This window comes from Cibotium barometz, chromosome 7 (genome assembly GCF_041138505.1).
Source record: "Cibotium barometz isolate CiBa-2024 chromosome 7, ASM4113850v1, whole genome shotgun sequence".
In the NCBI taxonomy this organism is placed as follows: Eukaryota; Viridiplantae; Streptophyta; class Polypodiopsida; order Cyatheales; family Cibotiaceae; genus Cibotium; species Cibotium barometz.
In genome coordinates this window covers 8,671,910-8,696,909 of record NC_141052.1, presented here as the reverse complement: position 1 = coordinate 8,696,909, position 25,000 = coordinate 8,671,910, and the positions used below count along the sequence as shown (strand labels likewise).

Here is a 25,000-nt window from a genome sequence, read left to right as displayed (position 1 = left end):
GCAAGGCCAAGCGAATGTGCAAACAGTACAGCAAACAAACAGTATTCTAGACTAAATGTTCCTGTCCCTCGAATATCAGGTATGGAAAACCTAATGAGGGTAAAGATTTATTTTGTTTGTAAATTAGTGGATCCATTGGTCCACTCTATGAATGCCTTGGGCTACTCGGACAACTAGGATAGACATTTTTTAGTCAATAAGAAAGCGAAGGAAGAGAAGACATCCTCCTATGCTAAGAAAGCTTCTACTACTACACCTATTAAAAATGGAATGTCAGCTAGTAGAAAAACATAAAGGATGATTTAATTTTAGAACTCCATTAAGTGAAAATATCCATCATTAAGTGAAAATATTGTTTTGTACCTATATTACCAATCGTGCTGAGGGACCCATTGTTCATGAGGAAGACGGGAGGAAACAGCACCAGGACGGCAACAAAAGAAGGGGGTGGGGTAACGGTGTGCAGGAAGGACAGAAAAGTAGTGCGAGACGAATGGCTCATGTGAGAGAAATCCAGGAAGAAGGGGAAGGGGGTGGGGGGGGGGGGGGGGGGTTGCAGGGGGGCGCAGGCAGAAGCTGGCCTCTTCAGCTCCACTGTGCGTGACTAACATCTTAAAATGTCTTCCAAACCCAATTTGTCAAAGGTGGACCTCCCTTCCTTATTCACTACATACTACCAATCGCACTGGGAGACCCATTGTTTCCTCCCGTCTTCCTCGTGAACCTGTTTTCTTGTCACTCCTAGCTTCCCGGTTTGTGCTTCAAGAGGTAGTGTCATTCTAGTCTCTGCCCCCTCGGAGGACTCCATGGCAGCCACTCCGACCTTCATGGCCAAGGCCGCCCTCAACTGCCTATTCTCAGATGCGGACCTCTAGCTCTTATCTTCCTACGTTGCCTCTTTGGAAGCAATGACTCTAGTATGCAAATTCATTGGTAGCAACCCCGCGCATGCCCAGATTCATGTCCTGCAAGCCGCTCGCATTGCCAAGCAAGGGCACATTTCCAACATCCAAATCCCATGTACCCATTGCTACATCCAATTCAAGTTCAACTCGTCCTCTCTCGCTGAGAAATGCATGCTGCAGAGCCCAATCGTAGTACATGGAGTTCACGTGTACTTCACCAAATTCAAACCTACTAATTGGTGCACCTGGCTTCCCAGTCACAATCTGCTTCTAGGGTCAGCCTAAAGAGTTCTGCGAGCTTCCTCCCGTGATTGATTGCTCACCTGGTCAAGTGTTAACAGTCCCCTCAGATAGCAGTGGTAGGCCTCCCCGATCCTTTGAGTGCTCGTTGCCTCCCTAAAGAACCTACCTCAGTGTCGAGGGTCTACCTGGCCCAACCCCACCCAAGATCTCCTAAAGTTCAGCTAATCCATGATTAATCCTAACTAGGTGTAGGAGGCAAAAGCTCACCACCCAACCATAGGCCTACATCGGTACGCCACCCCTGACCCTAGGGGCTAAGTCTCCAATCCTCACAGATCCATGCTAGCCAACCCTAGGCTCCCATACCACCAGGGCCTGCCTGCTAAGGCCTTCGTCAAGCTAACTGCACCACGCTATGGACCAGCAAGAGTAGTTCTCACTCATGATCCACATATTGACCACAATACACAATAATGTACACTCCTCAACCAAACCCCCAATTATATGAGTGGATACTATAGCTATAAATGGCCATAACTTATGGGGTCATCATTTATAAGCCTTAACCTCTAAAATCAGCTTGCATCCCTAACCCCATGGCCCCCTAATCCCCAGGATGGGTCCACTAACCCAAGGTTAACATCAGGATTGTTTCTTGTACCGGTACGAACCTATTCGTACTATACGATATCATGCGGTACCAGAGGCAGCGGCGGACGACTGCGGCTGTGGGCGGCCGAGAGACGGAGCTGTGACGGGTGGCTCTAGACGGCCGGAAGGAAGCACTGTCGGATGAACGGAGCGGGTGCGGTGCTGGGCACTAACGCCGCCGACTGGGCAGGGCGGTACCGCCCGCGAGCTGAGCGGCGGTGGTGGGCTCCCCACTAGTGCCGCCCGTTTTCGATGGCCGGACGATGGAGCAGCGACGGAACTGACGGACGGAAGCAGACAGTCCGGCGACGAAAGTTCGCAAGCAACGGAAATTCGCAGTTTTGGTGCTGTTTCTCCACAAGCAGAATTCCAGGGCCAGCTCCCAGCTCTGATACCAATTGTTGGGTGTTGGACTCACACACTCACACACACAAACCTACACATTAGGGTTAGGTGCAGGATAGAGAAGCTCACACACAAATGAGAGAGAGAGAGAGAGAGAGAGAGCCAAAAGTGTGGTATCCACAAAATGCAAGTCAACCCCTGCATGTGTGCCACATCCATATAATATAGAAGTACAAAATATTATATGTTAAGTGTCCTTTCACACTTGATGTCCAAGGGGAAAAACCACATGGGAAAAAGTGCCCTTGGTTAAGCCCTGTTCACACACAGCACTACCATAAGTGAGTATAATATGCCTACAGCTGGGCAATCAACCAGTGGGAACAATTCTTTTCTTGGCAACTCATGCATATCTTGGTTGAGTAAGAAACAACCCACTGTTGCCATATCTACTTGTGAGGCTGAGTACAGGGCAACCTTCTATGGTAGATTGTATATGGCTATGGGGTTATGTGCATATCTTCGTGAGTGCCAGTAGACACCCACTACCATACTCACTGACAACTAGAGTGCTATGGCCATGGCATGGAAGTACAAAGCAAATAGAGAAACATTATCACTATGTCAGGCAGAGGCTTCATTCGGGAGAGATCACTTTAACCTACCGCTCTACACAAGATTACATTTGTTTACCAAGGTATTGCCTCGAGAGAAGTTTGAAGCTTTCCACAACAGTTTAGGCCTACTCTCCTGTAGAGAGTGATTTGCATCCTTGTATAGGTTTGCATCACCACTCAAGCGGGATTTGAGGGCATATGCTTATATGCAATGATGCATGTGAATGTACCAACTCCAGGGGCACTTTTGTTCTACAGATTTTTCCCCTCTGACATTTGGGGTGTGTGTGTGTGTGTGAGAGCTTCCATTGCCCCGCAAACCCTAACACTAGGTCCCTCTCTCTCTCAATCGATTTGCTTTCTCTATGTGTGTGTGTGTGTGTGTGAGCTTCCTACAAAAGGTTAATTACTGGCACTTGTCTACATGGCCTTTGCATGTCAGGCTACGAAAAGTACAATCCATCATAATGGCTTACATATAGTTCTTCTTCCCTCCCCCCCTCCCCTTTTACCTTCACCGACTCTCCTCCCCCTTCGCGGGTCGCTGCCTTCTCCCCTCCTTTGCGTTGCCGCCGGTGCCCCCCTATTCACTGCCCCCTCCCCTGCCTCGCCCTCGCGCTGCTACCCCCCCCCTTCTTGCCGCCCCCTCAGCCCCCCCGCCGAGCCACCGCCATTCTCTTCTCCTTCCCGCTACCCCTTGTTCCCTTGACTTCTCCCTCGCTGGTGTGCTGACTCCCTGCCCCCCTCATCCTCCCTCAACTCGCCCCCGTCGCCTCTCCCATCTCCCTTTTAGCTTCGCCTCTACATTTTCGCCTCGCCTCCTTCGTTCTCTGCAGACCGTTTCTTCCGGTTCTTGGGCATTACATCCTAGGGATAGATGGCATGTCTGCTGCAGCCAACTATTGGCGGCTCACGATATATCTACCTCCTCCTTCCCTGCCTTCTGGAAGAGACTTCAGGACAGCTTCTACCCAAGGAAAGTCATGATGGGGAGAAAACTGAATTAGGGTTTAGAGTTCATTCATGGGAGACATACACAGAGAAGCAAGGGAGAGAGAGAGAGAGAGAGAGTTGTGGGGATAAGTCAACTCATGAAAAGCATGAGTGTGTGACTCCCCTATCACACATGTATATTGCACTAGTACACATAGTGCACTTAGTACATTAAAAGTACTAAGTGTACTATGTACTATAACTTATGGGCTTGTACACACTATAAGGGTGGGCATAACGCCCATTCATGGGAGACATACACAGAGAAGCAAGGGAGAGAGAGAGAGAGAGAGTTGTGGGGATAAGTCAACTCATGAAAAGCATGAGTGTGTGACTCCCCTATCACACATGTATATTGCACTAGTACACATAGTGCACTTAGTACATTAAAAGTACTAAGTGTACTATGTACTATAACTTATGGGCTTGTACACACTATAAGGGTGGGCATAACGCCTTTACCCCAACAACCTCCCACTTAAAGGCAAAGTGCCCTTAAGTAAAGGAAAAGAAAAAATCAGCATGTACATGATAATATACAAGGCCATATCAAGGCTGAAACTGGCCTCATCCAATGCCCATCAAGTGTCTGCAATGAGCAAACCGCTACGGAGGCAAACTCTTTGTCAACAGATCAGCCGGGTTGTCATCCGTATGAATCTTAACAAGCTGAATTTGCTTGTTCTCTATCACCTCTCTGATGAAGTGATACTTCACATCCACATGCTTCGTCTTTGCATGAAAGACAGGGTTCTTTGCCAACTCGATGGCACTCTGACTGTCACAATGCAACAATGGAATATCCCCTGTATAACCCAAATCAACCACTAACCGAGATAGCCATAATGCCTCCTTGCAAGCCTCTGTGGCTGCAATATACTCGGCCTCTGTAGTAGATAAGGCAATGCACTTCTGCATCCTGGATATCCATGACACAGCACCTCCTGTGAATGTAAACACATAACCGGTAGTAGACTTCCAGTTATCTGGATGACCGGCATAATCCGAATCCGTGTAACCATGCACCAATGCATCCTGTTTGCCAAAGCAAATGCACAAATCCTGTGTGCCCTTCAGGTATCTCATGACACCTTTCACTGCTTCCCAATGCTTCTTGCCAGGGTTGGCCATGTATCTAGAAACCACTCCCACTGCAAATGCAATGTCCGGCCTAGTAGCAACCATGGCATACATGAGACTGCCACAAGCTGAAGCATACGGAATCTTGGCCATATCAGCCCTGTCACTATCTGACTGTGGGCTGTCCATAGCACTGAGTTTCACATATGGAGGCAAGGGAGTACTAGCTTTCTTCCCCCCGTCCATATTGAACCTCTGCAAGACTTTGCCAATGTATTCCTTCTGAGACAAATACAACACATGCTGATTTCTATGCCGAAGTATCCGCATACCCAAAATGTGATTTGCATCACCCAAATCCTTCATATCAAAGGTTTGATGCAGCCTCTGCTTCAAGGCATCCATCTCTTTACGAGATTTCCCGGCAATCAACATATCATCAACATACAAAATGAGAATCAAGAGACTGCCATCCAAAGCTTTCTTGGTGTACAAGCAGTGATCTATGTCACTTCTCCTGAATTTCTGTGATTTCATGAATGTATCAAATTTATGATACCATTCCCTTGGTGCCTGTTTGAGCCCATAAAGACTCTTTTTCAGCTTGCATACAAGCTTCTCCTTTCCACTTACTGCATAACCCTCTGGCTGCTGCATATATATCTCCTCATGGAGATCACCGTGAAGAAAAGCAGTCTTCACATCCATCTGAATCAAGTCCAGATCATCATGCGCAACCAAAGCCAACACAGCTCTAAGTGTGGTCATTTTGACCACTGGAGAGAAGATCTCCTCAAAGTCCACACCATATTCCTGCTTGAAGCCCTTAGCCACTAACCTTGCTTTGTATCTTGGCTTTGCATCTGGTGCAACTTTGAGCCTGTAAACCCACTTGCATGGCAAAACCTTCTTGCTTGCAGGCAAATGCACCAACTTCCATGTTTCATTTTTATGCAGAGAATCCATCTCTGACTTCATGGCACGCTCCCAAAGAGCCTTGTCTGCCCTCTGTAAAGCCTCCTTATAACATGAGGGCTCCCCACAGTCAGTGAGCATCAAGTAGTCAACCCCTGGAACAAACCTGTCAGGGGCTCTGGAGGGTCTAGTGGACCTCCGTACCCAATGACCATCATTTGCAGGTTGCTGTCCAGCCTGCATATCACCCATTGGTGGCTCCTGTTCCATGCCATAAGGCTGAAATATCATGCCCGGTATCTCCTCCAACTGTGGTATATCCATAGGGATATCTTCTGCCATATCTGGCTGTCCATTTGGACCATTTTCAGCACCATTTAAGGGCTGGTTTTCCTGCTGTAATGGCTGATTTACAGCCCTTTGTTGTTGTCCATGATGTCCATCATCATCAAAGATGACTCTGCCACGCTCCTGTTGCCTTGCAGACTCCTTATACATGCATGTTTCATCAAAAATGACATCATTGCTGCGTATGATCTTTCTATTCATGGGATCCCAAAGTCTATACCCCATTTCACCTCTGTCACCATATCCTAGGAATATGCATTTGTGAGACTTAGGATCAAGTTTGGTGCGCATTTCCCTGCGTATGTGCACGTACGCAACACAACCAAACACTCTCAAGTGCTTGTATGACGGAGGCTTCCCTGTCCATACTTCTTCTGGCACTTTCCCACCAAGCCTCGTGTTAGGTGACCTGTTTATAAGGTGAATGGCTGTCATAACAGCTTCAGCCCAAAAACCATGAGGTAATGCAGCATGTGACAACATAGAACGGACCTTCTCCTGAATGGTCCTGTTCATCCTCTCTGCTGTCCCGTTTTGTGGAGGATCATAAGGAGTAGAGAGCTCCCTCTTGATGCCTTTAGCATCACAAAAGTCCTGAAACTGTTTGGACGTATACTCTCCACCATTGTCGGAACGCAAAGTCTTCAGTGTTTTGCCAGTTTGATTCTCAACAAGAGCAACAAACTTCTGAAACACTGAGAATGTATCACTCTTCAAACGAAGAGGATAAACCCACACCTTGCGTGTGGCATCATCAATAAAAGACACAAAATATTTTGCCCCTCCCAAAGAAAGCTGAGGCATCTCACATACATCTGTATGCACAAGCTCTAACTGAGCATCTTTCTGTCCAAGAGCTTTCTTGTGGGGGCACTGTAGTTGCCTACCATATATACAATGCTCACAAAACTCAAAACTTGAAAACTTTAGAGAAGGCAAGTAACCCAAACGAGACAATTGCTCCATTCCCTTGACACTCATGTGTCCCAACCGGCTATGCCACATAGAAATTTCCGGCAGCTCGGTTGCATTTACATTAGCATGGTGACAAACACCTGCATGCATAAAGTAAAGAGTGTCCACCTTAGAGCCTCTGGCAACAACCAGTGAGCCCTTACTAATCTTCCACTTTCCACTACCAAATGTGGTAACATAATCAGCATCATCAAGCTGTCCAGTAGAAAGCAGATTCTTCTTGATCTCAGGCACATGCCTGACATCATGGAGCATAAGCTGTGAGCCATCTGAAAATACAAGCCTCACATCACCTCTGCCAAGAATGTTGCATGCATGGTTATCACCCAAATAAACAACTCCTTCATTGCCAGCAGTATACCTGACAAACAAGTCTCTGCAACCTGTGACATGAAAGGAGGCACCTGAATCAATGATCCATGAGTGTATACCATGACCATCTCCTGCAAGAAGTGAATGGACATCAAGTGAAGACGTGAATAGGACTTCATCCTCACTGTCACCTGCATGTGACACATTGACTTCTTCAATCTTGACTCCACTTTTGCCCTTTGGCTTTGCATCTTTGGCTTCATCTTTGTCTTTGTCTTTTCCTTTGCCCTTTTCCTTTTGATCATTCTTCCATTTGTAGCATTGCTTTTTGATATGTCCCTTCTTGCCACAATAATGGCATTCCAAGTCCTTTTTGGAGCGGGACTTGCTCCTTCCCCGTTCTTGGCTTTTACCCCTTTGCTGGGATCTCCCACGTGCATTCATTGCATTGGACTTTCCAACAGAGTTGTTCTTCCTATTCATCTCCTCTTGAAGGAGAGCACCCTCCACATCTGCATATGACAGCATAGCATTCGAATTGCTAGTGGCTGTCCTGAATGTGTCCCAACTCTCTGGCAAAGTGCATAACAAAAAAGTGGCTTTGAACTCATCGTCCATTGCCAACTTTTGATTGATGACCTGGTTGACAATACCATTAAACTCATTTAGATGGGCTGTCATAGAAGCCCCTTCCTTCATCTGAAGGCCTATGAGTTTCTTCAACCAATACACTTTGCTTGAGGCACTTTGTTGGGCATACAAGTCCTGCAATCTCTGCCACATTCCCCAAGCTGTCTTCTCTTCACGAATGCTGAAAAGTGATGAGTCTGACACAGACAACATGATAGTAGATCTTGCCAGCTCATCCATATCTTCCCACTCTTCAGCAGTAAGAGAAGCGGGCATGACACCCCTTTCTTTGATAGGCTTGTGCTGCTTTTTCTGGAGCAACACATTGTAGCACTGGGTTTGCCAAATATCATAATTATGCGAGCCTTCAAGCTTCTTGATGTGAAGCAATGAAGAGCTCTCACCTGTGGTTGCCATAGCAAAATGCAACCTGTCAATGCCTGACTCCCTGCAAATGTGCAAACACTGCACCCAAAGCACACAAAGTGCTCACAAATGTTCTCCCAAGCTTTATCTCCCACTGCGGAAGCAAGAATGCAACTTTTCTCCCACTTTTTGTGATGAAAACACCAAAATCTGGTTGCTGCAGATTTTGGACAGCACCTTAAATGTGCTCTTTTGCCCTTCCAAACTACTGTACAGCAGTACTAAGTGCTCACCAATGATGTACCAAACCTGTACCGGCAATTTCAGCAGCTGAAATTGAACCTTTTGGTCACTCAAAACAGTGTACAGCCATGCCAAAACATGCACAAAGCTGTGCCAAATCTGTACCAGCAGGTACAATAGCAATAAATGCTCTCCTGGCTGTCCAAATGAGTGAAAATCAGACTTTTACAGTCCTGTACACTGCATACAACAGTTCCGAACAGAAATTGGGCAAAAGCCCCTTGACTGCAAGCTGACTTTTGAGGATTCAAGGCATAAATGTCTTGCCTGCTGCTTTGCCAAGCTCAACAAGCATACAAACTTGAAAAGCCCCTTGATTTGAGATCAATTTCTGATCATACATGGTACATTGACGCACATGAAGGCATCCAGAGTGTTCACGATGCTTCCCCCTGGCCACATATACATCAAATACATGAAAGCCCCTTGATTTACAGGCACATTGAGTGCTTGTAAGGCATCAGCACATTATCCACAGCATCAAATGCGATTGCCTGCATGCAAATCAACCAAATCGGCACAAAAGCCCCTTGATTTGCACTACAATTTGCTGCAATTTTGCCCAAATATGCGATTTTTTCACATCATACAGCATGTATGAGTGCTTAATTGCACAATTACATCAAAAGCCCCAAATTTCGACATCCAATTTCCTGCAAATTGATCCTGATTTGACCAATTTCCTGCAAATTTATCCTGATTGTGACCAATGTCACCCAATTTTGCCAATTTTGCTCAAAAATTGAGCAATTGGGCACCTGTACCTGCTCAATTGATTACTGTATTTGCTCAATTGCAAATCCCAAAAAAAAATTGAAGCAGAATACCTTGAAATTTTCTGATTTACTTTGATTTGCAGGAAAGGAGGGCGTCGATTTTGTTGTTGATGCTGCTGCTGATGCTCCTGCAGCTGTGATTCTTGGAGGTGATCCTTGGAGAGCTTTGATGGCTGCTCCAATCAAGCTAGTTATGGACAAAGCCTGGCTACGCCTGAGTACACGTAGCTAGCAACTTCTTCGCTCGATTGGCGACCACAACCGAACGTGAATGGGAGACGCCTGGTTCACTCGTTGCTGAGCGCCAAAGCCTGCCTTGCGTTCGCTTCTAGCCTCTTCACCGAGTAGCAGCGCTACATACGACCAGGCGCCTTCACTTGCAGTCGACGAGTCGGGTGGCGCCTGACACGCCTTCGCCCCCTCCACTTGCTACGCGCTTGGGCTCCCTTCGCTTATGTCTCGCCTAGCGCCAGCCGACGCCCAGCGCTAGGTCTTCGCTTGAGTTTCGATTGCCACACTCGACCTCCGCCTGGTTCGCACAGCCGGCGCCTTGTTTGCCTGAGGTCGACGCTTAGCGCTGGCGCCTTCGCTCGTTGCCTCAGCCACGCTACACGCTGCCTTGTGGTTATGCGCACAGCTGCTGCTACTGGGCAGCGTGGATTCGCCTGCTGGGCAGCGTGGATGAGCCTGCCCACGCTGCTGCTTCTCTCCACCCACCTGCCTGCGACTGGTCACACAGTCGACCAGTAGCCAGTGCTGCACAAAGGCGACCAGCAAAAAAAAGGCGACTCTTCACACACAGGCTAATGGAGAGTCGAGCTGCTGCCTGCCTGCGTCAGAGATTCGAAGGACACCTGCTCTGATACCAGTTGACGGGGAGAAACCTGAATTAGGGTTTAGAGTTCATTCATGGGAGACATACACAGAGAAGCAAGGGAGAGAGAGAGAGAGAGAGAGTTGTGGGGATAAGTCAACTCATGAAAAGCATGAGTGTGTGACTCCCCTATCACACATGTATATTGCACTAGTACACATAGTGCACTTAGTACATTAAAAGTACTAAGTGTACTATGTACTATAACTTATGGGCTTGTACACACTATAAGGGTGGGCATAACGCCTTTACCCCAACAAGTCACTCTCTTCCTTTTGGTTGGTGGTAACATAAGTCTTGTAGTGGGCACATGATTTGCGAGATTGCCAGCTGGGAGGCTACCTGCCATCAATGCGGCAATCCTTGGGAGCTGCAACGCCATTGCCTTTGCGACTACAAAAAGGCACACCAGATTTGGTGGCACATGTTGCACCGTTTCGCCTTGAATCCCGGCACGCGCCAACTTATACTCTGCAGGACTATTGCATGGGCTATGGAAACGAGCCCGACGCTCCTTTATAAGAAGGATGGTGAGGGTTGCACCCTAAAGCTCACTACTCGGCGGGGGGGGGGGGGGGGGGGGGCACATTGGAGGCCTATAAGGCCACTTGATGTCGGAGTCCCCTTGAGAGAAGAAGGGGCCTGGGCTCCCAAGTGTGCAAGACAGCTGCCAGGTGCTGCTGCATGCACTCCGAATTGCTCGTCACAAACTCTAGGTGTCTGAAAAGAGTGTGGATTAGGTCTGTCTAACTCGAGCGGATGGTTTCGACTGGCCGAATAATGGAACCCTAAATGACCTTTCTGCACTGCACCTACCAAATCTGCCAGGCAGGGATGCTGCTGATAAGCTCCCATCTCAGATCAGCACTGTTTTACTGTGAGATCCATGGATTCACTAGGGCCAAGGCAGCAATCATTTCTGTAATCTAGAAGTGTGTCATGAAAAAGAATCAAATCAGAATATGTCCATCATATGAGCCATGTAGCAACACACCGGAGATGGATGATGCCATACATCTCTTATCAGATAATTTGCCTCTGTATCCAGCAATCTTATGCTTCCAAAATTGCACTTCATTGTTTTGTAAATGCCAAATTTTTGTCACAAAGCAGAATATGTCAGCAATGAGTATTCACTTGTTGAACATTGCTTCTTACAGTCTGTTTGTTCTCCAAATGCAGAATGGACAATTTTTAGTATTACTAAATTTTCAACAACAATTATTCACTTGTTGAGCCTTGCTTCTTACAGTCTGTTTGTTCTCCAAATGCAGAATGATGGACAATTTTCAGTATCAGTAACAAACCGACTTTTAAGAACATATCACGTTACCTACCTTGCAGCAAAGCCAAGAAAGAACTTTGGAGTCGTCAAGTCTATAATACTTTGAAGATCCAATGTCTGCAAATGCTTTCAGTTTAAAACCCATTCAGCACTGAATTTATTGGGAAAAGGCAGAAATTTTGAGATTCTTTCACCTTGAACTTCACAAACTGCATCAAGTGAGTCCTGCAAAAGCTGTAGAAGGTTCATGTAGCCAGGATAGCCGTCGACATACAATATTTCCTCAAGCAATCTGAATTTGCCCATATCATCTGCTCTCTACAGAAGGTTGATATACCAAGTTTGATCAATTCACAGTTTTATCTGTATTCTGTCCAATAAAGCTGATCATGCAAACCAGCACAATCTATCTAAAGAAAATCTATCTAAAGACCGCCACTATTGATGCAGCACATGTACTTTTCCGGTCCAAAAATACAACATTTGGCAGCTTTGACTTTCTTTCGTACAGCACACAATCTGTCATAAGTCTTACTTTTTAGAACTTTATATCACCTCTATGTGCCCTGAACTGGATTGCACACATACAAACTTATTCACAAGACACTTGTTTCTAGTCAGCTTGTGCTCCTCTACTCCCTTCTTGCAACCACCTTGATTCGGCGCGTTAAGGTAGCCAAATATTTTCTAGTCAGCTTAACCACCTCTCCTTCCTTGTTACTACAGCCTTGACTCAGCATGCCAGGGTAGTCAACCGTGTTTCTTTCTTCCAAAAGACATGTTTCTCAAGCTCCTCTAGAGCTCTCCAACTGGCACATTATCTATTTTTGTTTGTTGCTGAGGCCATGAGTAGTTTTCTCTCCGCTCACTACAACCTTGCCTGTCCATGTTAAAGTAGCCAACCGTGGCTGGGTTCAAACATCAAAGAGGGACTATGGACATGCCAAGGAATTTATTTAGGGAATTTAAAATTTGGACAAAATAGTGATTCGATCAAGCGAAAAAAATTTTAAAAAAAGAACCATCTGCTTTGAAAGACAGGTTTTCTTTTTCCCGGGAAAAAAATCCTTCTATTAGTTAATGAAAAACAGCCATGAGGGGCTAAATGCAACCACGAAGGACTAGATACAAACTCGCTTCCATGTATGGGGCGGGGATCAAATAATCAAAAGGTGGAGAAAGATGCACTTCCCCTCCGACTATCTCATACAGAAGAGGGGAGGGGGGGGGGGGGGTATGACCACACAGGTGGTCTGTAATGCCAAGTGGGATCACCACCTCTATCGGTGAGAAAAGGGCCAGGCCGCCAAATCCTCAAGAAAGCTTCCCACAGCTTTTGCATGCAGTCAGATCCACCCTATAGTTTCCCCCACAAACCGCGGAGGGTATGGATGATGTTGAACCAAATGCTCTTGATGGACTCCACAGGCAGAGTGTGGGTACCCTCCATGGCTTCGCTGCATCTAGCTCACCATATGTGCCAAGTTGCAATGCTATTGCAAATCTCCCATCTCTGACATAAGCCCGGGCTCTAGTGGTCAGTAGATGGGGCTATGACTGGTACTGCCAAAATGCGGAGGTGAGAGACCTGAAGGGCAAGCCCCCCACCATCCTCCTCATAAGCCCTGACAACCTCAACCTCTGTGGCCCAAGCAACAATGCCCCATGTAATGATACGGGTCGAGGCCCTGTCCATAGTGAGATGCAAAGAATCCATTGCCAAACCTACTAAGCCTTTGGACAATCCCAAAGACAATGTCTTTGACACTCCTAAAGGTGGCCGCACCTCGAGCAAGCTGCTGGTCGACCTCCAATGGCTAACCACGTGCCAACTGCCAAGCTCCTGTGTGCCATCAACCAAAGAAAGAGGGTGATCTTTCAAGGCCGAAAACTGTTCAAGATCCTCTTTCAAAAATTGCTAGGAGAAGCCCTCTAACTGCCAATCTACTGCTGCTGCCGGGGTGCCATCAATCTCTAGTATCTGAATCCTGCGGCCTAGCCGCACTGTGTATGCAAAAAAGGAGGCATCCAGAGTCTCCTCCCCCACTCTCTCGGGTCCCACTAGAGGCACGTGAGAGTTCAACTCTCCCAAATCCATAGCCGCCAGAATCTCTCCCTGGCCACCTTGGCTAGCGGGGATCTGTGTGCCACTCACGCGCCTAAAATCCAATCCACCTCATCCTCTGTAAGGTGCAGCCACTGAAATCCTCCAAGCGGGGTTCAGATCTCTGCCATGGGGACCAATAGAAAAACTAAGTAAACCACAGCCCTCATCCGCTCCATGGACTGCCAATAGAATATCATGCCTAGTAAACACGCCTAGCCATAGTTGGGGAGCCGGGTCTAGGATAGGTGTCAGCCACTCCTTAGGAATAGCAGAGTCGATGTCGATGCTGAGCCTGTCTCTAAAGCCAATCTCCAAGGGACCTAGCCGGTCCTATGCTGAACGCGTCCCATGATACATGAGGTCAGGCCCCCAACATATGGCCATTGGGTAAACCGATCGGGGGTTCGAGATCAATGGCTGCCGAGGAAGCTTCTCTGATCTGTCCTGAAAAGCTGGGCTAAATCTGCAGACCTGCATCTCTGTGAAGATCCATCTAGTCTGTGGCCAAGGGTCCCCTAGACTCGGGGTGGGGGCTGAAATCCAGGCCAAGAGGATGCTCTTCCAACGCTCACCACCGGTCAGCTTGCCCAATGCAACATGGCTCTGAATAACAATGTCAATGATGCCTAGGCACCTTGGCCCAGTCAAGCCTCCCGTCACCGCTGGCCCACTAACCAATACATGCTCGGGAGAAGGCTCAACAAGAACTAATGTACCACATGGTGGCAAGAAGGACCTGGTTCGCGACCACCACTTGACCGGCTAGGGAGAGCTTCTTTCGAATGCTCAAAAGAAGAGGGACGAGCTGCTGCTCTAGAGAGATATCGATGTCCACCTGACATCCAAGATAGCGAATTGGAGTGCCCCTCGGGATCCATTGGAAAGCCTCAACTAGGCGCCAAGTCAGGGCGGGTACAAAGCCTACCCAAAAACCACACGACTTGTGCCAGTCGCTCTCCTGATGCTTTCATCCTGAACAGAACCTGTCTGAGTGTCATGGATCAAGTCATGGAGGAAAGGCTAAAGTCTCCAGCTGATGGCCTTGGCCAAGATCTTGTAGGCCATCCCAAGAAGGGTGATGGGTCTCCACTACCGGATATCCAATTTGTCACCAACCTCCTAAGGCATCAAGTGTATCAAACCCTCTAAAACACTCTCTGGCATGGCACCTATGGTCATAATCTCATTGAAGACAGGCCGCCTTGCATGAGGTCCCAATGGCGAAGAAAGAAAGAAACTAGAATCCCATCCGCCCTCGGGCATTTGCCCCTAGGAAGAGTCGTCAATGCCTCCGCCAGCTAAACTGTAGTGAAGGAAGTCAATAAGAAGGACCGAAGAGCGGGGGGAATCACCTCTCCCATGACCGCCAAACCCTCTCACGTGCGTCCATCACCTGTGGAGATAATGGGGCACCTGTGAGGAGAAATCGAAAAAAATCACTGGCGATGGCTCTCACATCGGGAGGATCAGAAACAATAGCTCCATGCTGGCCACGCAACCTCCGAATACCATCTCTCTGCCTGTGGGGGCTTGCTATCTCAAAGAAGTACCCCATGACTATCGCCGGCCTACGTTGAAAAGGAAGCTCTGGCATGGTACCTGTACTCCACCCTCCTCTCCTTGATGCATCTGATCTCCGTACGCGCGGCAGCACGCTGACTCTCAATCCAAGGGCTATCGAGGGAACTCTCATGAAGCCGCTGAAGAGAAGTAAGACCCCTCCTCAGACTCCTCTCCTGCTCACGAAATCCCTCCAATTTGCTCTGAGCTGCCTCCTACAAGAAGTTGCTGATCTCACCAAGGCCCGCATACAGGGTGTACGTGGTAGAGCCCGAAATCCATATCTGCTCTATCATGTTGCACATCTCGGGGTCCTGTATAAGGTTTTCCGGAATCCAAGTGCTCGTGTGCATGTCCTGCCTCCAAGGATCCTCTAAGGACAGAATAATTGGAGCGTGATCCGAAAAAGTAGTGCCTGCCAAGATGTCAATCATGCCCCCACGGCCACAAGCCCACTCATCCACATAAAACCTGTCAAGACGAGAGAGGTTGGGAGGGGTGGTCCCTCTATCACACCGCGAGAAGCACAAGGTCCCAGGACTGCGCCCAAACTCTGGAAGATGCCAAAGATCCTGTCCCTCGAGTGCCAGGATCAACTCCTCCCATGTAGAGTACTCTCCGCCTGAGATTGTGGCCGTGTCCTCCGCGTCTGTCCTCTGCTACCTTAATCATGTTAAAGTCTCCATCCATGCACCAAAAGTCAGCCTGAGGAAGGACCTGATGAACTCTGCTCCAGAAGATGACTCTACTTGCTCCAGCATTAGGGGCATAAACATTGAGAAAGCCCACGCAATCGTCTCCAACCATAATGGTAACCCACTGAGCTCGCCCAAAGACTATGACACCTGAGCATGTCACTACCGGCAAGAGCTGCTCACTGAGAGTAATACAAATACCTCCGAGGGGCCAAAAGAGGAACGCGCCTTCATGGTAAAATCTTCCCGCAGAGACAGAAACGCCCCTCGAAAAGGCGGTGCTCCTAGAGGAAAAGAATGTTGATGGGTCCCCCAAATGTGGCTCTGTGAAGCTCTCCTCTGAGAACCCCTTGCCTTTGAAAGCACTAAGGCCCTCCTAAACCTTGAATGTTCCATGAGGCTATTCATAGAGATTGAACTATTGGAACTGCTCTCCACTGGAATAATCACAATCAATCCTAGGGCGAAGGCGCACCAAGTGGGCGCGGATCCTGCCCTCCATGTGTCGCAACTGTGTCTGAGCACGAGAGTAGGCATACTCCGAACTCCATCGATCACAACGGAGGTATCTGTAAGAAGGGGAGAGGGGTACTACGACCACTTCCCAGTCCTCCTCTCTATGGTCTGAGCCTCCAAGCTCCATCCTAGCAAATGGCGAGATGTGAGTGAGCACATCGGTGATGCGTAGATCGTGTAGATGGTGTGAGAGCTCTACAGCCTGCCCTTGGATGGCGGCAGCCACCGACTCCAAATCCCACTCCGTCTCCGCGGCTACACTCAAGGGAAAGGAGACGATCATCGCGCCACTCACTAGCATAGAATTTCTGGAGTAATGAAACACACCACATATCCGAATGGGAGCTACTGTCTCCTTAAAAACATATGTCCCTTCCATTGGAAGACATCGGAAGAAACTGTAATCCACAAGCAACCCCAAGACCTTGGGGGGGCCACCAGGGGACTCTGGCAGGAGAGCCCTAACCGGGGAAGCGACAATGGTCATCTCTACCGGCTCCGAGAATCGATGAATCAAGCGGCGGCCAGAGCTCGTGGCTATCTCCGCTTTGGGTCAAGAGCCAGAGGAGGGAACGAGAGTCCTCTGGAGAGGCTGAGGGAGGGGGGAGTGCGGGCTCAAAGGAAGAGGAGAGGGCAGAGGAGACTGTTGCAGAAATAGTCGGAGGCGAGGATGAACGAGGAAGAGGAGGGGAGAAGAGGGGGGGGGGGGGGGGGGGGGGGGCAAGAGGCAAAGGCGGAGGCGGGGGCGGAGGAGGGGAGGGAGGCGGAGAGGAGGGACATGGGAGCGACTAGGAATGATCAATCGGAGAGGGAGGGTGCTGGCAGGGGTACGCCGGGGGTTCACTAGGCGCAGCTCGCCTCACTCGAAACTGAGAACTGGAAGAAGAATCTCGACGGGGAAGCAACCGCCAAACCAGAGGGGCTGGAGGGACCCTCGCAATGACTGAAGGGGGCCCATCACCGACGGGCGTATGACAGAACCAAATCCTCCTATACTCTGTGAGCCTGACGCATCCAGTGGGAGCAGAGCTCAGCTCTGGTAGTCGGCTGACGGCCCTGGCATGGGCCAATGGTCCACCACTCTCTGGAAGTAGAGTCGTCCGTGGTCGGGTGTTGGTGCTCAGTTGCCTGAGGACCTGCCTCTCTCTCTACCCCCTGGTGAGGCTCTAAATAGGGACTGAGGGGGTAGAGAGGTCGGATGTGGGGCGAAGCCGTGCTGCCACTACACGAAGAACGCTTGGGCCGTAGGCAATGCAATGGGGCTGAGCTGCATGACACGATCTGATGCCTCTAGCGAGTCGAACTCAACCTAGTAGTAGCCACGCCCCAGAGGATGAATGTCTATGATCTTTGCAAGCCCACCGAGGACGCTAGCCTGAAGAAAATATCAGAGTTGTCCACACACAAGGTGGCTACCGACAATCTTGCATACTAGAGTGGAAGCCTCTAGGGATGCAACAGTCATAGCGAGAAGCTACAGGTCCGCTTCAGAGAAAAACAAGCAAGTAACGGCAGCCTCGGTCTGGGTTGACAGAGCGGTTGCCATGGAATCCTCCCTGGGGGGGGGGGGGGGGGGCAGAAGGGGGAGCGCAGGCAGATTGGACAACAGGGGGGGTGTGCGCTGGCGGCAAAAAGAGGGGAAGGGGCTGCTCGCGGAAAGCGGGGAGAGGAGGCACAGCAGAAGCTGGTGGGAGAAAAGAGGGGGGGGGGGGGGGGGGGGGGGGGGTTCGCACAAGCGAAGGAGATGCAGGGAAGAGGAGGGGTGCCAGCAGAGAAGCAGAGCGACAGCGGGAGCACGCAGCTCAATGCACGATGTTTTTTTGAAAGACGGGGTTTTGACAATACAGTCCTGTATTAGGAAGTTTAAAGTTAAAAGAAGCAATAAGTGCCTGTTGTGCAAAGATGCAAGAGAGCACTCAAAAGACTAGACAACATTTTACAAAGCAAACCTTAAAAAGTTAAACTCAAATTGCGCATGGATATAGATGGAGAACAAGACAACAAATGGTTGTACACTCCACACCCAAGCGCTCTTGTGAACACAGCTACATCGGCTAAACTATGATTGCTGAGACAGGCTATTTGCTAGAAGGGAACTAGGGTGCAATACACAATAAAAGTAGATAACAGGAGTGGCATTCATAATTGCAACGAAACGTGTTTCATACTTTTAGAAACATAGAAAACATTTCAACATTTATACCTGTCTTTTCAGCTGCAAATTGGTTTTGTAGAAAAATGGGATCACTATCATACGACAGCCTATCACACACGACGGGAAAAAAAACACATTGGTTTTCCTTTCGCACATGCCTCGTCCACATGCCATCACGGGGGGCGGGGGGGGGGGGTGTTGCTAAGGGGGAAACAGGGGAAGAGGGCGCAGAGGGGGGAGCGCAGGCAGATTGGACAACGGGGGGTGTGCCCTGGCGGCAAAAAGAAGGGAAGGGGCTGCTGGCAGAAAGCGGGGGGAGGAGGCACAGCAGAAGCTGGCGGGAGAAGAGAGGGGGGGGGGGGTGTTGGTGGGGCAGATGGGGGAGCGCGGGCAGATTGGACAACAGGGGGGTGTGCGCTGGCGGCAAAAAGAGGGGAAGGGGCTGCTGGCAGAAAGCTGGGGCGGGGGGGGGGGGGGGGGGGCACAAGCGAAGGAGATGCGGGGAAGAGGAGGGGTGCCAGCAGAGAAGCAGAGCGACAGCGGGAGCACGCAGCTCAATGCACGATGTTTTTTTGAAAGACGGGGTTTTGACAATACAGTCCTGTATTAGGAAGTTTAAAGAAGCAATAAGTGCCTGTTGTGCAAAGATGCAAGAGAGCACTCAAAAGACTTGACAACATTTTACAGAGCAAACCTTAAATTAAACTCAAATTGCACATGGATATAGATGGAGAACAAGACAACAAATGGTTGTACACTCCACACCCAAGCGCTCTTGTGAACACAGCTACATTGGCTAAACTATGATTGCTGAGACAGGCTATTTGCTAGAAGGGAACTAGGGTGCAATACACAATAAAGGTAGATAATAGGAGTGGCACATAGAAAACATTTCAACATTTATACCTGTCTTTTCAGCTGCAAATTGGTTTTGTAGAAAAATGGGATCACTATCATACAACAGCCTATCACACACGGCGGGAAAAAAAAACACATTGGTTTTCCTTTCGCACATGCCTCGTCCTCAACAAGTGCCTGCAGGTGTTGTCCTCCTCGCAAAAACTGACCTCAGAGGCACCGTGTAGTGCAGTTTGGGCTCTAGACTCTCTCTATTTGTGAGACTGTTCAAATCTTCAATAGGGATCAGAAATCAAGAATCAGGTTTCAGAATGCAGAATTCTCAATTTTCATGATGGAAATTTGCAAAGAAAGAAATTTTCTTAAATGTTCTATATATTTTCAGGGATCAATGGATGTTCTTGGGCTAACCATGGGATTTTTTTGGGGGGCCTTTACAACACACCCACTCCCCCCAAAATATCAAAAGGTACGAAAAAGATATAGAATGTTTTTGAAGCGTGTTTCATTAAATGCCCGGGAACTATAATGTGGTTGGGCCAGCACGTCACTCTCTTAATAGCCTATGTTGAACGTGTTCCCTCTTGGCAGTCACGCATGGTTCCCATGTCAATACGACTATTCCACGTGGACAGCGTCATGCATCGTAGTGAAGAGGGCGATGACGGTCTCTTGGCTAGTCGCCTAGACCCAAAGGGCGGTCTGGGGCAAAGTCTCCTAGGGACGGGCAGTTGCCAGTGGGGTGCTGGCACAAAAAGGTCCTCGCGAAATGCCCCATTTGATGGGAAATGAAACACTGTCCAGGGAGTCCATAGAACTCCAGCCGCTGCTGAAAATGAGAGGTGTCAAGGCAAGGAATCGCACGTAACGGGGGAAGGATCTCAGGTCAGGCTAAGAGCACCCCGATGGATGGGAGACACACTGCCCTGGTGACCAATGAAGCTGTCATCTGGTGGGGTCTCAATTACGTGCCCAAGAGTACTACCGAGCATATGAAGAAGGTTGCGGTGCTCTTTAGGAAGGTCCGGTGAGCAAACTGTCATTAGGAAGCATGACCCGTACACAAAGGGAACAAAGTTGGGCAACAAGCCATGTGCCATTGAACGAAGTACACATGAGCACAGTGTAACGTGATGGGGCTCTGCAACAGGACCCGGCCTGCCAAGGAAGCAGACTCAATATGCACCTGGATGTACTTGTCCCCCCCACCCCCCAAACTGGATATCAAAGATCCGCCCCTGCTGGCTGATCAAAGGGGCTGACAGGAGGTCCCCAATCAGCAACCAGGACTTCACAGGATGAAGCTGGAGCTCGGGTCCTTCCTTTGCTGAAATTGATTTGCAAGAATAAAGCAACCATTAACTATGAAAGTTGAGCATATCACTGCTTCATGAACTATCCCCCATACTCTGACCAAAGACCTAAACGTCACTGAGACATTTCCTATCCATGGACCATGACATGTAGAAATTACCTTTTTTGAGCATGGAATTATCATGAAACCACATCTTTTTGTTGGAAACATTGTGATGTTCTTGTAGCCACCTACATTCCCTAATTAAACCGTTGAAGAAACAGCCCCGCATACTATGCATGTTTACACGAGACAGGCAGCAGATAGCAGGCTTCTTGATCTTAGGGTTGTTCTGACATCCCCTTTTCCTGAGAAAAAAAGGTGAGTTGGATGGGCTTGATCAAGGCATCAAGGCCTAACCCATCAGGTTTATACTTTTCTTGACTCCCTTTTTCTGTTCCAATACAAAATTGTTGTATGCAGTAGAGGTTTTGCAGCAACCGTATTAGATGTTGTACTAGATATCTTTGCTGCCGCTGTTCCACCAAGTAACACTTGACCCATCTTGACCTCACAACAGTCAGTGCATCACCTCTTTAAGGTGCATATGATCCTCCCCCAAAGTGGCTGGGAGTGTTCACAAGACATGACATACCTTTAGCACTGTATGGCACTGACGAGAATTCAGCAGCCCTCCTCACTTATTCTTTTTTTCTTTACGGGAAAAAGATCCTTCAATTAGTTAAAGAGAAAACGGCCACAAAGGGCTAAGTACAACCACGAAGGGCTAAATACAAACTCGCCTCATATAAGGGTGGTAAACAAGTGATCATAAGGCCCTAAGGGGGAGAGATGCTTCTCCTCCGGCTGGCCACTCTATGAGGAGAAGGCTATCTCATACAAGGAGAGGGGGGGGGAAACAACCACACAGGTGGTCTGTAGTGCCAAATGGGGTCACCACCTCTATCTGTGAGGGAAAGGCCAAGCCTCCCAAGTCTCAAGAAGGCTTCCTGCCGCTTCCGCATGCAGTCAGAACCTCCCTGTAGCTTCCCCCACTGACCACGGAGGGTGTGAATGATGTCGAGCCATATGCTCCTGATGGTCTCAGCCGGTGGAGTGTGGGTACCCTCCATGGCCTCGCTACATCTAGCACGCCAGATGTCCCAGGCTGCTATGCTATTGCAAATCTCCCGGTGCTCGCATGAGCCTAGTCACCAAACACCTGCGGGTGGGGCTGTGACTGGTACTACTGCAATATGATGGTGGGAGACCTGAACGGCATGGCCTCCCCCATCCTCCTCGTAAGTCCTGACCACTCTAGCCTCGGTGGCCCAAGCGACAGTACCCCAAGTGATAATCCAGGTTGACGCCTTGTCCATAGCAAAGATGCGGAGAATCCCTTGCCAAATCTGCTGAGCCTTCGGGCAGTCCCAAACGCAATGTCGCTAAGACTCCTGGGGTGGCCGCGCCTCGGGCAAGATGTTGACCGACCTCCGACTGCCAGCCAAGTACCCACTACCAAACTCCTATGTGTGCCGTAGAGGAAGAGAGTGATCTCCCTCGGCCAAAAGCTGTCCCAAAGCCTCTTCCAGAAATCTGAAAGGAAGCCTTGAGACTACTAGTGTGCTGCTGTTGCCCCCGACATTTGGATCCTACGGCCGAGCCGCGTTGTATATACAGGCACTCCCAAATCGATAACCGCCAAAATCTCTCCTTGGCCACCTTGGCTAGTGCTGGATCTATGTGCCATGCACGTGCCCGAAAACCAATCACCCTCACCCTCTACAAGGTGCAGCCTTTGAAATCCTCCAAGGGGTGCTCTGATCTCTCTAATCTGCCATGTAATCCAATAGAAAAAGTGAGTAGACAACTGTCCTCATCTGCTTCATAGACTGCCACGTGAATATCGTGTCTGGTGAACACGCCTAGCCACATTGGGGGGGTCGAGTCTAGAATAGGAGTCAACCACTCCGGAGGAATAGCTGAGTCAATGTCGATGCTGAGCCTATCTGTACCCCAGATCCCTATAAGGCCTCTCTCCTGCTCCTCCTGAGGTAACTGCATGTGTGCAACCCAATCTCCAAGAGACTTGGCTGGTCCCATGCTCAAGGCGCCCCAAGATCTGTGCAGTCGGGCTCCTAGAATGTGGCCACTGGGTGAACGAATCAAGGGTTCCAGATAAGAGGCTGCCGAAGCTGCTCCTCCACTGGAACAGTTTGTCTGAGGGATGGCCCGAGATGATCCCAAGCACGAAGTAGACTGGCTGCAAATCTACCACTCTCTAGCTGATGGGTCATCCATGGTCAAAACCTCGTGCTCCGCGGCCTGGAAACCTGCTCCTGATGAGGATCTGAGTGGGAAGTAGGAGGGGGAACCACTGGGGGCGGTCGCCTAGTCTGACGCCAAGGGCAAACTCTGGCCAGATGACCCATCTATCTGCAAATAAAGCATTGGCTTGGAAGGTCAGAATACTCCACTCGCTGCATAATGGGATCGCCGCGAAGACTGGGAATAGATATCATGTGAGGCACAGAATCTGGCGAGGTAATACAAATGCGGAGAGATGGAATCCCCGTTCCTCGTGCGAGGACCGAGGCACCCGGGGGGGGGGGGTTCCATCACTCTCCCGATGGCACCACCAATAACTAGGAGAAGAGGAAGGTATTCCTTCCTGAGGCCTGGAAAGTAGACTATCACAGGAAAGCTTGAAACTCCAGCTAATGGGTGAGATGTCCGGTCGAAGCCGTGCTGCCACCGTGCAAAGAAGGCCTGGGCCGTACGCAATGCAATGGGGCTCAGCTGCATGACAAGATCAGACGCCGCTAGTGAGTCGAGCTCAACCTTGTAGTAGCCGCACCCCAAAGGATGAATATCTGTGATCTTTGTTGGTGCACCTAGGAGGCTAGCCTGAAGAAGATCTCTGAGTTGGCCACGTGCGGGGCAGCTACCGACAATCTTGCATACCAAAGTGGAGGCCTCTAGGGATGCGACAGTTGTAGCGAGAAGCTGCAGGTCCGCTTCGGAAAACAAAAGGCAACAAACAATGCCCTCGGTCGGGGGAGACAGAGTGGCTACCATGGAGTCCTCCTGGGGGCGAAAACTAGAAGAGGCCGAAACTTGCCAAGAAAATAAGGAAAAACCCACAACCTGACGGTGTTGTCGGACGAACAAGAATGGGCTAGAGATGGCGGAGAAGAGAGGAAAGGAAGGGACGGAGGGCACAGAAAGGAAAAGAAAAGAAAAGAAAAAAAAACAAGGAGAAGGAGAAGGAAAAAGAAAGAAAGAAAGAAAAAAGAAAAAAGAAAAGGAAAGGAAAAAGGAAAAGAAAAAAAGAAGAAAAGAAAAAGAAAAGAAAAGGAAAAGAAAAAAAGAAGAAAAGAAAAAGAAAAGGAAAGGAAAAAGAGAAAAGAAGAACAGAAAAGGAAAAGAAAAAGAAAAGAAAAAGCAAAGAAAAGGAAAAGAAAAAAAGAAGAAAAGAAAAAGAAAAGGAAAGGAAAAAAAGAAAAGAAAAGGAAAAGAAAAGGAAAAGAAAAAGAAAAGAAAAGGAAAAAAAAGGAGAAGAAAAAGAAAAGAAGAAAAGAAGAAAAGAAAAGAAAAAGAAAAAGAAAAAAAGAGGCGGCGGAGGGCTAAGGGGGAGAGAGAGAGAAAGGGGGGGGGGGGGGGGGGGGGCGCACACGGAGAGAGGGAGGGAAGGGCTGGCGGAGAGGGGCAAGCGAACAGGCAAGGGGACGGGGGACACGCGGAGGAGGAGAGGAGGCGGCAAGGAAGGCGCAGCAAAGGAGGAGGGGAGGAGGGGGGGGTAGCGCAACTGCACAAGAAGGATAGGGGGAGGCCGGAGATGGGGGCGAAGGAGGCTAAGGTTCGCAGGCAAGCCGCGGGCAGGCGGGCGGGGGGGGGGGGGGGGGGGGGAGCTCAGGGACGCGCTAGACAGAAGATCCCCTCCTCACTTATTCTATTGGACCTCATGGCAAAGTTATCAGAGCAAAGCGCCCTTCCAAGGATCTCAGCCGATGCACTCTGCAGAGAGCGCAGGTGATTGGTTTCCACGAGCATGGTGCCACCATTTGGCCATCCAATCGGTCCACCCGTGCTTTCTCATCATGTATAGACATTGGACTAGTGTCCATGGCATTTGTATATGCCGGGGATTGATGCCACTCATGTGATACTATGGACTTGGCTGTCCGTTGGGACTTG

At 49.2% G+C, this 25,000-nt stretch overlaps 1 protein-coding gene across 6 annotated transcripts in view; it reads right to left on the bottom strand.

Annotated features, from left to right (window-relative positions):
- LOC147636654 (ribonuclease H2 subunit B) overlaps window positions 1–25,000 on the bottom strand; it is a 122,557-nt gene that overhangs the window by 30,940 nt on the left and 66,617 nt on the right. For all 6 annotated transcript variants that reach the window (XR_015266185.1, XR_015266187.1, XR_015266188.1 and 3 more), the window contains exons 5-6: window positions 11,813–11,936; window positions 11,671–11,735 (exon numbers count right to left, since the gene is read on the bottom strand). Coding sequence is in view for 2 of the 6 variants with exons in the window: in XM_086800120.1 (XP_086656246.1) it covers window positions 11,671–11,735; window positions 11,813–11,936 (189 nt within the window). In the remaining 4 variants the exon portion in view is untranslated. The remainder of the gene's footprint in view (window positions 1–11,670; window positions 11,736–11,812; window positions 11,937–25,000) is intronic.